The sequence below is a fragment of the Siniperca chuatsi genome, linkage group LG15 (assembly GCF_020085105.1).
Source record: "Siniperca chuatsi isolate FFG_IHB_CAS linkage group LG15, ASM2008510v1, whole genome shotgun sequence".
Lineage (NCBI taxonomy): Eukaryota > Metazoa > Chordata > Actinopteri > Centrarchiformes > Sinipercidae > Siniperca > Siniperca chuatsi.
Window position 1 is genome coordinate 3,307,124 of NC_058056.1, and position 15,007 is coordinate 3,322,130.

General features: G+C 39.5%; 1 protein-coding gene across 2 annotated transcripts in view; it reads left to right on the top strand.

The window, feature by feature from the left end:
• Positions 1-12,236, top strand: part of LOC122861551 (glutamyl aminopeptidase) — a 65,856-nt gene extending 53,620 nt beyond the window's left edge. For both annotated transcript variants that reach the window (XM_044166125.1, XM_044166124.1), the window contains 5 exons: positions 661-759; positions 977-1,150; positions 9,241-9,381; positions 10,992-11,073; positions 11,596-12,236. In XM_044166125.1, the coding sequence (XP_044022060.1) occupies positions 661-759; positions 977-1,150; positions 9,241-9,381; positions 10,992-11,073; positions 11,596-11,742 (643 nt within the window). In that variant the 3' untranslated portion in view covers positions 11,743-12,236. The remainder of the gene's footprint in view (positions 1-660; positions 760-976; positions 1,151-9,240; positions 9,382-10,991; positions 11,074-11,595) is intronic.
• The last annotated feature ends 2,771 nt before the right edge of the window (positions 12,237-15,007 follow it).

Here is a 15,007-nt window from a genome sequence, read left to right on the forward strand (position 1 = left end):
AAACATTTGAGGTGGGAAATAGACAATGCAGTAACAGGATCTTGATTCATATTTGATCAGCACTGCCTAGTTTGACAGTTTGATTCAAATACTTTGCACTAAAATGTCAAGATTTGGACCTGAACCATCAGCAACACTACTAAATACCCATATACATTGGTTTTCAGCTGAAAATGGTGGTTTGGGGGTCTAGTTACTCTTTAACTATTCGTTAGGGTTAGGGATGAGTGGCTGAGCAGTTATGTGTTCAGGCACACATTTTAATTGGGGGGTTTAAATGACCTTTTATGCTGTCATCTTTCAACTGGCTTGCTTTCTCTGCAACACTAAGCACTTTATCTTTACCTGTTTTCTATGTGTTTCCTGTTTTTATTACTTCTTACATGTAAAGCACTTTGAGCTGCATGTTTTATATGAAAGGTGCTATAAAAGTTGATTATTATTATTACACAAACAGGACTTTCATATTTCAGAAAACACCTCAGATCTTTCCCTGGTTTCCTTTATAATGCACAGTCAGTAAACCTGATAACAGTAAGAATAGTATTGCTGTTAAAATTTGTGCTCTTTCCTTTATGATAACCCATGCACTAATTTACCAACTAATGTAAAATGGGTGGTTGGTGATCCTGTTATGTGACCCATTGATGTGTTTGGCAGGTTACTGAGGGAGACTGTGCTCAGCATCGCTTGTCAGATGGGAAATGAGGAGGCTCTGAATGAAGCCTCTCACATTTTTGACTCGTGGATTAATGGAAGGTATCACCTATCCAGTGAATTACTTGTGGTCAATTTTCAATTTTATGGCCAGAAAATAATTAAATTCTAAAGTAACAAATCTACAGGGTAATTATAGTGTATTTTTATTTCATAAACAATTCCAAACAACCTATTTTAACACAACTATTGTTATAGAACAACATTTTTCCATCTCTGGTAACCTGACATTAAAATATCTTGACTTTTTGACCTGCAGCAGTGTAGCAGTGAACCTGAGGCTGCTGGTCTATCGATATGGCATGAAGAGCTCAAGCACCGAAGCAAAGTGGAGCATAATGTTCCAGAGGTACAAAGATACTGCTTTGGCTCAAGAGAAGGACAAGCTGCTGTATGGACTGGCATCTGTGGAGAACATGGCACTCCTCTACAAGTAATTAAAACATCTTTATATTAGAGTTAACGATCTAAAGGACCCAAAAGCAGGACGCAGAGAGAGAGAACTGGATGTTAGTTCAGTCAGTCTTTATTACAAATGATACAGTGGATCACTTGTAGGTGAGAGCTCCAGAGCCAGCGAGGCAGGTGGAAGACGCTGGAGCCAGCGGCAGGATTTCCAATCAGGCCGTTGGCTTACTGGCAGGACTCAGAGGACAAAGGCGGTGGGTAGAGTGTGCTGGAGGTGGCTCGAGTAGCACGGCAGACAGAGAGGTGAAGGAAGCTTGACTGGAGACCGAAGAAACTCTGGTTGATCACACTGGCTGGGATCACCGGCAGGAAATAGATCTGAGGCAGAGACAGACAAGGTCAGACAGGAAAAACAAGCAAACTATATATATATATATATATATATATATATATATATATATATATATATACTGTGAGGCTTGATTGGATGATGAGCATCAGGTGTGCTGGTGATCAGCAGCAGGAGGGAGACCAGAGTGCCACGCCCAGGCCAGTAAACATACACACACACACAGACAGGGGACTGACAAGGAACACAGGGATGGGAGAAACACAACAAATTACACAAGGATAGGGGGAGAGATGTGGCTGGACTATGACATTTTACATCTTTACAGAATGGTTGACCTGATAGACTAACAAAAGCTTTGTTACATCACTTTGGCTGTGATGAGATCACATATTTGGTAAGACCTTTACCTGGGTAGCGACAGTGTGTCTTTTCTCAGTGACCACATCCCAAACACATATCTGTGTGAAGCCTGGCATCTCCTGGTAAAGACATACTTAACCAGCTGTTTGCTGTTTTGTGTGTTAGGTGATGTCTGTGTCTATTAAGAGCAACATCACTTAATACCAGAGATGAAACAATAGTAAATGGACACTTTGATGTGAGGCTTTACACACATTTGGTTTTGGGGTTTGGCTTCATTTTAAAGCTTAATCACCCAGACATCCTGTAAGGTGAGTCAGTAAATTAAAAGAAAACTACTTGCTGAGATCTTAGAAGAGAGAGACATTGCTATAAGAACACAAGCTGTCAGACATGTTGTAACCAAGAGACACCAGACACCAACTTATTTGGAGGTCAAACTGAGATAATGTCCACACTAAGCTGGTTAAATTTGTAAATGCATTTGTAACCGCATTTTTCTTGCCCAAAAACTGAGCTTTTCCCAAACGCTTTCCAGTGTGTAAATCTTAAAACATCGGCTTGGTGTTTCAGTGTGTATGGGGAAAACTGAGGTTTTGCAAAACAATAACGCAACTCAACCCATTGAGGGTCTGGGGCTGTGTGGCAGCAATGAAGAACTCTCTGTTGCCTCAAACTTTCTCTGTGATCTCTCATTTTAAATGTCAATACAGTTGAATACACAGCATAGATGTTGTCATTAACCTGGATTTATGTTGATTTGACGATGATCAGACAACTTTGCAATTATAAGGAATTCATAAGCAGTGCAGCAGTTTGGGAATGACATGGTTAATTGGTAGTATTTATTAGACACGATTAAATCACTATTTCTTACTCATTCAGTTGTCTGACAAAAGAAACAGAAAATACAGTATACAGTAGGTGATCACAGAGAGCAGGAGTGGACTGAGTGGAGGTTTAACAGACTGACACCCTTAGAACCCACAATATCTCAACAATAGGACAGTTATAAAAGTCAGGAAAAGAGTTAACGTCAATGTGGAAAGCAAATAAGAATCAACAACAACATGTGGATGACGACTCTTTGTGGAAATAAAAAGGACTGAAGTTGTGTTGAATAATTTCTCTAACTGTGGTTAATTATCACTACTACGGCTTGCACTGAATTGTTTTGAAGATAATGTGATAAACTTGTGGAATTCTGTGGAACGGATTATTATGCCGTTTAATTATTCTCAAAAACTGTGCACATAAAAACCAGGTACGTGCATGTGATATGATTGCACAGAACAGTATCTGCATTTGTGCGTGTGGAGCAGAAATGCTCCCTTTGCAAGGATGCTTTTTCACTCGTAGATACTGTTCTGTGCACTCGCAGAGCAGAAATGCTCCCTCGTGAGAGTGGTTTTCTGCTTGCTTGCTGTTCTGTGCACGCGCCTGGGAGTTATGTTAATTATGCTAATTAAGCGCCATAGAGTATAATATATGGATTGTGGATATTGCATTTGTCTACATTCAATAGCTTTGCTGCAGTATTGTGAATATAACGAATCACACTACTATTTAAAGTCGGAAACAACATTATATATGCCTATTCCTGTCATTGCGCTCTTCGCTGTACAAGTAGAGGAAACGTAGCCATGAATGCGGAGTTCAGGAAAACATTCTATTCAACCTTGAATAAACGTCTATTCAGTCACATTGTTTATTTATGTGAGCAAAGTGGAATATTGGAATTAAGCTACAATGGCTGAGAAAAAGGATCATTCCAAAAATAAAATCGAGCAGAGAGGCAGAGGCAGGCAATGAGAAAAGGACTGTCAAGCTTACTAAGAAGGCGGTGGAGGCCCAACTTACTAAATTGCTAAATGCAAGGAAAGAAGAAAGTTGACCAGCAAAAGAAATTATATTCAACCTCTCCTGATTGATTATATAAACATCAAGGAAATCATGCATTATTCAACACAAGAAATGTCTGCAAAGGAAAATCAGAGTGACCATAATGACTGGTATTTACCTAAGTTGCATTGTTTCAAGGACTTCTAAGATGCAGTAAAAGAATGGCTTATTAAAGCTTCAGCTTGCATTCAAGACATGCCAGAACCTTCCACTGAAACTATTGGATATTTCTGTTGGAATGATTAGTAGATCCAGAAAAAGTAGTCGGTACTCATCCAGCAGCAAGTCCTCAACAGCTTCCTCTGCCCGCAGAAAGACTGAAGCTAAGAGGGCAGCATTTCTTACACCAGCTGCTCCTTTAGAAAAAAACATGCTTTGGAATGAGAAGAGGCAAATCTACAAGCCGAAAAAGAGCCCTTGAAACTGATATTGCTGCAACTACTGCAAAAATACAGAAGTTTGAAAAATTGAAGGAAAGAGACTTTGCTGTAAAAAAAAAAGGCAATGAAAGAATGGTCCAACCCAGAGGAAGAAGTTGAAGGTGATTGTTGGAGAAATTTAGAAGTGACCAAAGGGTTTTATGGGTGTAGTAGAATTTATGAAACTTAGACTAACAGATGGTTTTACAAAGGAGGCCTCAGGACTGTGTGATGTTGTTTTAGGTTAGGAGGTGCCAGCTGTCTTACAGCTACTGCCCTTGAGAGAGGCTTGAGGCACTGATACAGAGTTGTGCAATAATGCAGTCTTTGTGCTATTTCTTCTTATTTTTGTGCTTCTGATTTGATATCTGTTGTTCCACCCTCTTTTTGGGTATAAGATGTGGTCATTTTGACATACAAGCTAAGTATTGTGTGGGCTGTGTCCATGTGTACATGCTGCCGCAATGCTTCTCTGTCAACAGATCTGTGTAATAAATCCATATATTCATGTAAGGAAAACTGAAGCTATTGGGGTTATTCTTATATCGAGAACCATCTCTTCAGTACATCTTTTCTTCAACAGTGATGATGACAATGATGATGGTAGTGGTGAGGATACTAATCATGAAGCAACATCTTCGCAAGGACCCTGCCAATCTCGACATTCATTGAGGAAATTGGATCATGATGCCATGATGATGAACTGGAAACACAAAGAATATTTTCATAAATGAAGCATCAGAGGAGGCCTTCAAGCCAAAGACAACACAGATCGCACAACTCAATGAATTTAGATGGAATTTAGATATGATGGTTGCTCAAATACAACAAAAAATAATGATATGAAAAGGGGTGAGGTGTTTCAAATTATGAAAAGGCAAAATGAGATTATGGAACTGTTGATTAAGGGACACACTCTGCTTCCAAAAAGAGAAATCCCAGTGTTCAAAGGAGATCCAGTGCAGTACCTCACTCGTACATCTGAACAAGTTATCAAAGGCAAAACTGATCATTTTCGTGACTGCTTGTTTTTTCTTGAGCAATTTACTGAAGGACGTCCCAGAGAGCTTGTTTGAAGTTGTCAGTATATGGATCCTAAAAGAGGCTACCTGGAAACGAAAAGACTGCTCCAAGAGAACTTTGGAAATTACTTGCTAATAGCAGATGATTGCTTAGAAAAGGCTCTCAACTGTAATACTATAAAAACGGAAGACAGGAGAGGATTGAGTGACTACGCACTGTTTCTCAAGGGCTGTTGTAACACCATGCAGGATGTGGAATTTGTAGAAGAGATGAATAATCCTTCAAATATGAAAAGGTGGTGTTAAAGCTTCCCTTTAAGCTTAGAGAAAGATGGAGGACAGCTGATATGATCATTACGAGCAGAACAAAACAAGAGCCAGATTTGTTTGTCTTGGTAAATTTATTGAAAGACTCGCAAAAATCACATCAGACCCACTCTTTGGAAATATCAAAGAGACTGAATCTAAGTGAGATTTCAAAACAAAGAAGATCAGTACCAGCAAGTCCAGCCATGGCTACAAAGGCAGCAGCAGCTTTGTCACTGTAGCAGAGCCTGGAGTCAAGAAAGAAGATACTTCCAGTGCTCCAATACCAACACAAAAGTGATCTACTGTGCACAAGCCTTGTCTATTCTGCACAAAAGACCATACAACAGAATCCTGTCAAATCAACAAAAGGCTTCATAAAGAGAACATTTAATGTCATAAGGCATTTGTTTCAGTTGTCTGACCAAAGGGCATCTTAGTACGGACTGTCAGAAGAGACTAACATGTGAAATGTGCTCCAAAACGTCGACAATACACAAAAGACATCTGTGAGCAGTACGTTGGTTTCTCTTGAAGCCAACAGTCTTACTGGGGCCGGTAATGAAAGCACAACCCTCTCCATTATCCAAGTTCAAGTCAAGCTGTCATTTTCCAATAAAAAAACCTAAGCATTCCTCAACCAAGGCAGTACTGCATGTTTCTGTACAGAATCCTTGCAGAATCCTTGTAATTAAATGCTAAAGGTAGCAAGAGAAGAATCCAACTAAGGACAATGGGCCAGGTAACACCAGTCAACACTACTATTCTGATGAAGTATGGAAATCAGCAGCATTAATGGAATGGACTTTTATGCACTGCCAGAAATGTACACTCAAAACCAAATTACCGTCACAAAAGAACACATACCCACACAATCTGCACTTGAAAAATGGAGTTGCCTGAATGAGGTCAGACTGCCTCAGATTGATGCGGAAATCGGATTGCTGATTGGAACTGATGTGTCCAACCTGATGGACCTTGGAAGATTATTAATAGTAAGGATGATGGCCCTTATGCAGTCAAACCTGTCTTAGGATGGGTTATCAATGGATTGATAAATGAGAACAATTGTGGAATGCAAAGTAACTCAAGTGTGACTGCCAAACGCATTTCTGTTGTCAAGCTCGATGAAGTTTGAACCCAGCAGTTCAACCATGATTTCCCGGAGAGGAAATATGAGGAATATATCACCCAAGAAAATACAGCTTAAGAGTCATATTTGACTGCTTTCCATCTTTCCAAGGAGTCTCGCTTAACAGCCAACTTATTCAAGAACCCAATTTCGTGAACACCGTGTTAGGAGTCTTTCTTCGATTTAGGAAGGAACCAGTTGCAGTGATGGCAGATGTTGAAAGCATGTTCCACCATGTCAAGGTTGCACCTACACACAAAGACTTCTTGCGATTCTTATGGTCGCCAGGAGGAGATGTTAGAAAACCCATTGCTAATTACAATTGGCTGTTCATTTGTTTGGAGCCACATCATCATTTAGCTACACAAGAGAACATCAGAATTGAGCAATGCATTCAAACTTTGGTCCCATCAAGTCTGCACAACTGTATATTTTTTTGGGGACGCAAGCGAGAAGGGATATGGAGTTGTCGCTTACCTCAAACTGATCAATGAAGAAGAATGATGTGCATGTAGCATTCATAATGGGGAAGGCGAGAGTTGCACCTCTCAAACAAATGACAATACCAAGGATGGAACTCATCGCTGCAGTGCTGGCAGTTCTCATGGATAGAATGCTGTCAACAGAGCTACAGATTTCACTTGACAAGCCAGTGTTCTGGACAGATAGCACGTCTGTACTTAAATACATCAAGAATGAAACCCAAACTTAGAAAAGGTTTCAGTCGTAGTCATCTGGACACTGTTTTCAGAATCAAGCCGTTTCGGCTCCAATCCGGAAGTCATTCTCAATTGTGAAAAATGGGCCGGGAACTCAGAAATTTAAGCTACTCTGTGTTACTTAAGCCCTGCCCTCAGGGCCCTGAGCCCTGCCCTCCTGAGTATCTGATGATGGGCTTAAGACAAGTCAAAGAAATCTGGTTAGACAATGGAACCAACTTTATTGCAACAGAAAAGGAATTGAAGGATGCCATGAAGGAATAACACTGAAAAAACACTACAGCAAAAGGGTGTTTTACGGATTTATAACCCACCCTCAAGTGCACACCATGGTGGTGTTTGGGAAAGGCTGTATCGCCTTGTAAAGAAAACATTGTCATCAGTTTGCAGACTACAAACTCTTGATGACGAGGGACTTCACACAATCTTATATGAGGTAGAGACTACACTCAAAAGTTGTCCATTAACTAGAGTTTCAGACAATCTTAATGATCTGGAGCCACTTAAACCTAACTGTCTTCTACAACTCAAGATTCAACCCAATTTGCCACCAGGCCTATTCAAACTGGAAGATCTATATACAAGATGCAGATGGAGACAAATACAGTATATCTCGGATTTGTTCTGGACACAATGGGTAAGGGAGTACTTACCATTGATGCAACAAAGACAAAAATGGAACCCCGTGGAAGGAGACATCGTAATGACAGCAGACTCTAATCTTGGTTGACTGCAAGGGGTTTTGATTTTGTTTATAGTAGTAGTAAACCCGGAAGCTAGAAACTTTTTTGCCATATGTGCTAGGCAAGCAATTCTCATTGGACTGAATAGGCGCCATCTTTGTGTCTGGTATCCAGTTCTAATAATATGTCCATGGTACAGAGGCAGATGTCCAATTGTTAGCTAACTAGCTTTGCTAGTGTCACTTACACTTAGCTTACTGTACTTACCTTTCTATATGCTTCCTTTCTAAGTGCAGATAAGTTTGACGTAGTCCCAGCTCAGTAAGCGTTGCATTGCAGAATTTGCATACTGCTGTGTGTTTTGTTTTGGATGTTGTCTTGCAGATGAACTCCTTGTGGTTTAGGTAGCTTTCTTGGAGTGTGTGTGAAGGGGGGCGAGGAGGGGTGACAGCAGTTAACACTAACAAAAATTTCAAGTCAAGTTATAGGTTGCATTTGAAGCAGGACGTTTTACATCCAATCACAGTAATGATGTTAACAAATTAATCAGACAATGCACAGGCAATTTAGTGATATCCCCGGAGTTGTGGTCTTGACTGGTCTTGAAATAAAATCCAGAGTCCTTATTGTCTGAGACCGAGACCTTCAAATAGTGGTCTTGAGACCAAGACTAAGAACTGATGGCCAGAACTATGAAAGTAAAACCATGGTTTTCCTTTAAAGCATGCTTTGGACTGGGCGCTGTGGTGGTGAAAAGATTCAGCTTCAGGGAGTCCTGCTTTCTCTGCATGTACTGTTCCAAACCTGCTGCTTAGCATGCAGTTGTGGACTTCGCTTTTATTGGGAGGGTCTGATATTTTGGAAAACACAGTTGTTTGCCATTGTACCCACAGTTAGATGAGAAAATCAATTCAGTGTAATAGAGATGAAACTGATATCCTTGGAGGTTCATTCTTCACACATGTGTGATATTTCAACCGTATCTCATTTATGTAGGGAACTTTTAGATTTGAATATTTTATTAGAGATATATAGAATTTCACTTGAACAGGTTGAGTTTACGTTTCAGTGGGTGGGTGAAAGACACTCTTCTGTATTGTAGCACTTTTTGTTTTAGTCTGATAATATGACTGGATTTTACATAAATCTATTTTGTGCAGCTTTAAAATCATTATGAAGAGTAAATATATAGAGAGAGTAACTTTTGTTCTGTCCAACAGGCTCCTGGAGGCTACTAAAGATGAGAGTGTGGTGAGGAGTCAGGATCTGTTCACTGTGGTGCGATATGTGTCCTATAACCCACTGGGACAGAGCATGGCCTGGGACTGGACCACACTCAACTGGGACTACCTGGTCAACAGGTCAGTGCAACAAGGTCTATGAACTGACAAACAGAGATGGCAACAATCACAGCTGAAGCTCAAGCATACCCCAAAATAAACTGAATCTTAAAGTATCTTAGCTTTGACTTGTGTTCCATAGAATTAAATCCAAGTTTCTTGTGAAAACCCACTGTACTCAGAAGTAAAGGAGACAGGGAAACTTTGAATGAGGGTTTATTTGAAGATATAGATCACAACATCACAGCAGGTGATTCTTATGCAAAGTTACATCTTAAGCCCCATTTTTTGGACGGGATTAACATTACAGGAGGAGGTGGGGAATAAAATATTCACTGGGCTCCTCTGTAATTTAACTAATCGTTCTGGACGGCATTTTAACCATCAGGAAATTACAGGATATGGTCTGTAATAGACATAGACATTACACAGGACAAAGCTTATGAGAAAGCCAAAAGCCTCCACAGTGGATCGCCGGGAGGCAGCCCATTTATGCGTGAGGTGAATTTCAGTCAAAAATCGTACTCCTTCTTGGAGTCATAACTCCATCCATGAAACACATATTGATATCAATCAATTTGACTCATACTTCCCAAGGATATCACTATCTCCAAAGACGCTCCAGAACTTGCCTGAGAATCATCAGGTTTTTAAGTTTTCTTCAGTATCAAAGTAATGCAGTAGGCTACTTTTAATGATGCCAGTTTGCCCAAATGTAAACAAATATAGGCCAAAAATCAAAAGGGCTCAAAACATTATAGCAGTACCTATCTGTAGCTGACATTACAACAGCACATTTGATGAGCTTTTACAGGGTCTTGCTCTCTGGATGGCTTTAATTTTTTCTAGTCCTATATGTTGGTGTTAGCATATTTCCATCTATTCTATCTAGATTAGCAAAAACATTTTTGACTTTCTCCATTTTCACACAAAAGTCACATTTCACACTGAGCTGATAAAAAAAAAAATCAATGGAGTAGAAGGAGAATCAGCTCTTCCTGTGGAAAAATCTCAGAGATCCACTTTAAAATACAAGGACGTCATTCCGAACAGGATTTAAATTGCAGAAGAACAGTAGGTAAATGCACCTGTAATTATTACTGGGGTGGGGTTGAAAAAATATATATGGACACATATGTCCTCCAGAAAGGATTAAAATCACTGACCAGCGCAATTAATGTTCACCCCACCTCCCCTAGAGAAATAAATACAATCTCAATGGGGCTTTAGATTGGTCCATTACCGACTTGATGTTCTATTCCTACTTACAAGCTATGACACAATATAACTCACCATCACACAGTATACACAGTTAAAAGCTTGTTCAGACCCAAAGTTTTGCAGACTACTCTACATCTTGTGCCTCATTTCCACTGCATGGTACGACTCAGCTCGACTCAACTCGACTCACTTGGAACAGTTCTTTTTTGGTTTTCCATCGATAAAAGTTATGGATAGTACCTGGTGCGTTGATAAGAAAGGACAAAAGGCAGAGCAGATATATAAAGTCGTTGCTTTACACAAAGACATTGTATTAACTATTGTATTTTCTGACACAATTCACTGAACTTCAAAAAACCTTTTAATTTTTTCACCTACAGTCAAATATCCCAGATTTTCTTTCTTAACAGGTACACCATCAATGACAGGAACCTTGGTCGCCTACTGAATCGAATCACCACCACCTACAACACAGAGCACCAGCTATGGAAGGTTTGCACTTACTCCTACTTTGGTTGCCTTGGTATCTTTTTAGCTAAACAGTTTTAACATGTTTAGTTTTCCTCTATTTCTTTCTAAGTCTTTCTTTTGAGTAATAAACACTGCCAATAGACCTGAAAGTTGACCAATAGCTATGGTCAGCTTGTATCATGTCTGCTACAGTGGATTACAATTGTGACAAGATTTCACTGCAGAGAAAATGAATCAAAGGATCCATAGAAGCTTCTCAAAACCTAACCCAGTTCTGTCCAGCTAAATGCTCAGTATGTTCCAAACAAAGATGGTTTGTTTTCATATTTTGGAGAAGATGATTTTTGGAACATACTAGGTGGATTGAGAAGTTTCTATGGCCATATTAATACTTTTCCCATTGTGAAAACCTGTCACCATGGGAGTTATGAATTAAAGCCTCATACGGTTTTGGATGGAATATTATTTACTTACAGCTGAAAAGGGGATACAATGTTTGATTTTTTGCTTCTTGTAACATATCTCTCCATGCTGATCTCGTAGATGAAGCATTTCTTCAGTCTAACACCAAATTCTGGTGCTGGGGAGATACCCCGACAGCAGGCGCTGGAGACAGTGAGGAACAACATCGAATGGATCAGGAGGAACGAGGAAGAGATCCGTGGGTGGCTGGAGAACAACGTCGCCTAAAATAGCACCACCGCAAAACATACAGGGTGTGGTTGGATTGAGTTTAGGTTCTTTCTGAAGGGCCTAAGCAGGGGGCTGTTGATCTATATCAATATTAGAAAACAGAAAATCAAAACAAATACCCAAATTCTTACTTATAAGCCCTTCAAATTGTACACATAATCTGATCTCTTAAAGATCCACTCCAGATATGTATTAAAACAAATATACAAATAGTCTGCTTGGAACAATAATTAAATTCAAACTTTATTTCAGACTCAGGTCCAGATAAAAGACAAAAACATTGCATATAATAAATTACATACAACAGCACAATAAAAGATCATGATTTAAAAAGAATATAAATACATGAATGTTTTACAAAGAGACAGCTGTACCAATGTCTCCACAGCTGGGATTGGTAGCATGTAGTACTGAACTTTGAAAATGAAATCATCTTGGTTTTATCAAACAGTCATTAAGCTGGCAAATAAATGTATACATGAGATTTCTTAGTACAGTTTGAAAATTATTGACTCAGCAGACACAAATTGTTCACCTGCATTACAGCATCAAGGTCTCTTAAGTAATATTCCCATGGCATCATTATAAGTTACTTGAAGTCTCTGTAGGTTTGCTTTTTTGTAGTTTGACCACAAGTGTGCAGTATACAGTGGTGTACAATATGCTCTGAACAGAGCATGTACATCTGTACACATACTAAATTGCGTGAGAGAAAGTTTGCTTGTTCATACATCTTGCGGCATTGTCTATAAATATCATGATCATCTGTCATTAGTTCTGTGATAAAATGTTCAGGAAATTTTACCTTATTACAGACACAGTCAGGACTTTTAGACATATATCCTCTTTGGTTCAAAAGATCAAGACAGCACTCTTACTGACATTGTATTTGATATCATGTTCCACACCATACACATAACATATAGTAAGGAGCTGCTGTTCCATCTACAGCGCATGGTAAAGATGTTTTACAGTTAAGTATGGAAGCATATACAGGACTATATTCAAATGATAATGTAAACTTCAAAATATAATTCCACAATAGCCATATAATTTTCCACATATGTATGTGTTATTGTGTAAAAATTAAAAGCAAAATGCAATAATCCAATGTTCATTTTCACATACCTGTAAGGGCGTTCTATGTCTACATGAAAATGAAAAGGCTGCTTGACATTTAATTTTCAAAGCTGTAACCTGCTGTGTAGTGGACAATATTCAATTCAGTTCAGTTTTATTTATATAGCGCCAATTCATAACAGAAGTTATCTCATTGCACTTTTCCTATAGAGCAGGTATAGACTGTACTCTTTATAATATTATTTACAGAGACCCAACAAGGCAGAAACCTTGGACACAACCTCAATGGTGGGCGGCCATCTGCCGCTGCCGTGTTAGGTTTTGAGAGAGAGAGGGGTTTTGAGAGAGGGGGGATAGGGAAGCACAATGCAAATACCATCTAGAATTTTAAAATAGTAATAATGTTATGGTAGTGGTAAAATTAATATTAATGAATTAATAATAATAGGAATGACAGTCATAGGAATAATAATGACAATAATAGTAACAACGCCAATAACAACAACTGTAGTAGCAGTTGTCGAGCAGGAACACAGGGGCAGCAGGTGGCCCACAACCACAGATCCAGTCTCTGCAGCTCCAGAGGTAGAAATACCTGCTGAAAGCGACAGAGGGAGAGAGGAGAGAAATGAGAAAACACAAAACTACGGGAGAGAGATGTCGAGTTAGTAACATGCAATAATGGGATAAAAATGCATATGAATTCTAATTAAATTAAATTAAATTCTATTCTGGATTTTACAGGGAGTCGCACACGTGCCGCAGCATTCTGGATCAACTGGAGAGTCTTAAGGTACTTATTCGGGCAGCCTGATAAGGAATTGCAATAGTCCAACCTAGAAATAACAAATGCATGCACTAGTTTTTCGGCATCATTTTGAGACAGTGCTTGATTTTTGCAATGTTACGTAGGTGAAAGAAGGCAGTCCTTGAAGTTTGTTTCATGTGGGAGTTAAAGGATAAATCCTGATCAAAGATAACTCCAAGGTTCCTTACAGTGGTGCTGGAGGCCAGGGCAATGCCATCTAGAGCAGCTATGTCTTTAGATAATGTGTCTCGGAGGTGTTTGGGGCCAAGTACAATAACGTCAGTTATTAACAGAAGTTAATAACAGTTTAACAGTTTTGTCAGAGTTGAACATCAGAAAATTGCAGGTCATCCAGGTTTTTATGTCCTTTCTCTCCTGGAGAGAAGCTATTCCTTAATTTGGCATTCATTAAAACATTGGAGCATCAAAACATATCTTGTACAAGGATCTTTTCTATTCAGAAAACCCCAGTCAGCAAGCTGTTAATCTGTAGTCAATATCCTAAAAAAGAGTGCTCTTCTTAACATTATACAGGGTTTTATAATATAAATGTGCAGTTATCTGACTGGTTGTAAAAAGAAGGGGGGGGGGCCGTGGTTTAGACTTGGCTTTCCCTTGTTGGTGCACAGGCTGGTCCCAGCCTCTTGGCACATGATTCCACCCATCTTGAGGTGACAGTGCCCTAGGGGGAGGAAACCTACACTCCCTCCGTTTGTAAGTTGCTAAAGTCTCTGCTTCGTTCCACACAATTGATACTTCTCCTCTATAGGCGATTATAATACATACTGTCCTCAGTACTTGATGTTCTTTCTGATATCCCTGTTTCTTTGTATAAATGTAAGCCTGTTTCCAACAGCTAATCAACTTTTTCCTGTAGTCAACAAGTCTGCAGGACAACACTTTGAATTGTTAAGCCTCATGGCCTGTGTGTGTGTGTGTGTATACAAAAGTTTCAAAATGGTATTAATATGATGCAGACTCAGACTCAGAGAGGTTTTTAAGAGGTAAGGAGTTTATTGTACAGTTCGCCAGCGACTTGATGGGGTTGAGGGAAGGGAACCAGAGGATGGAGACCAAGGGGTATGAGAAATGGCCGAGGTCCAAGTCTGGAAGTGCATATGGCTGTGTGGCTGAGACCAAGCGAGGTAGACAGGCAGGTAGGCAGGCAGCGTGGCTGGGCAAAGCAGACAGACAGTAAGGCAGTGATCCTGAGCACAAGGAGAGCAAGGCTAGTAAAAGCCAAAAATACAAGCAAGCAAAGATACTAGAACATATAGTCTAGGGGCTGGGGATGTGAACTACGATGGCAATGATCTTAAAATGTATGAAAAGGGTCTTAAAAAAGGTCTTAAAATGTGTTAAATTTAACTTCTC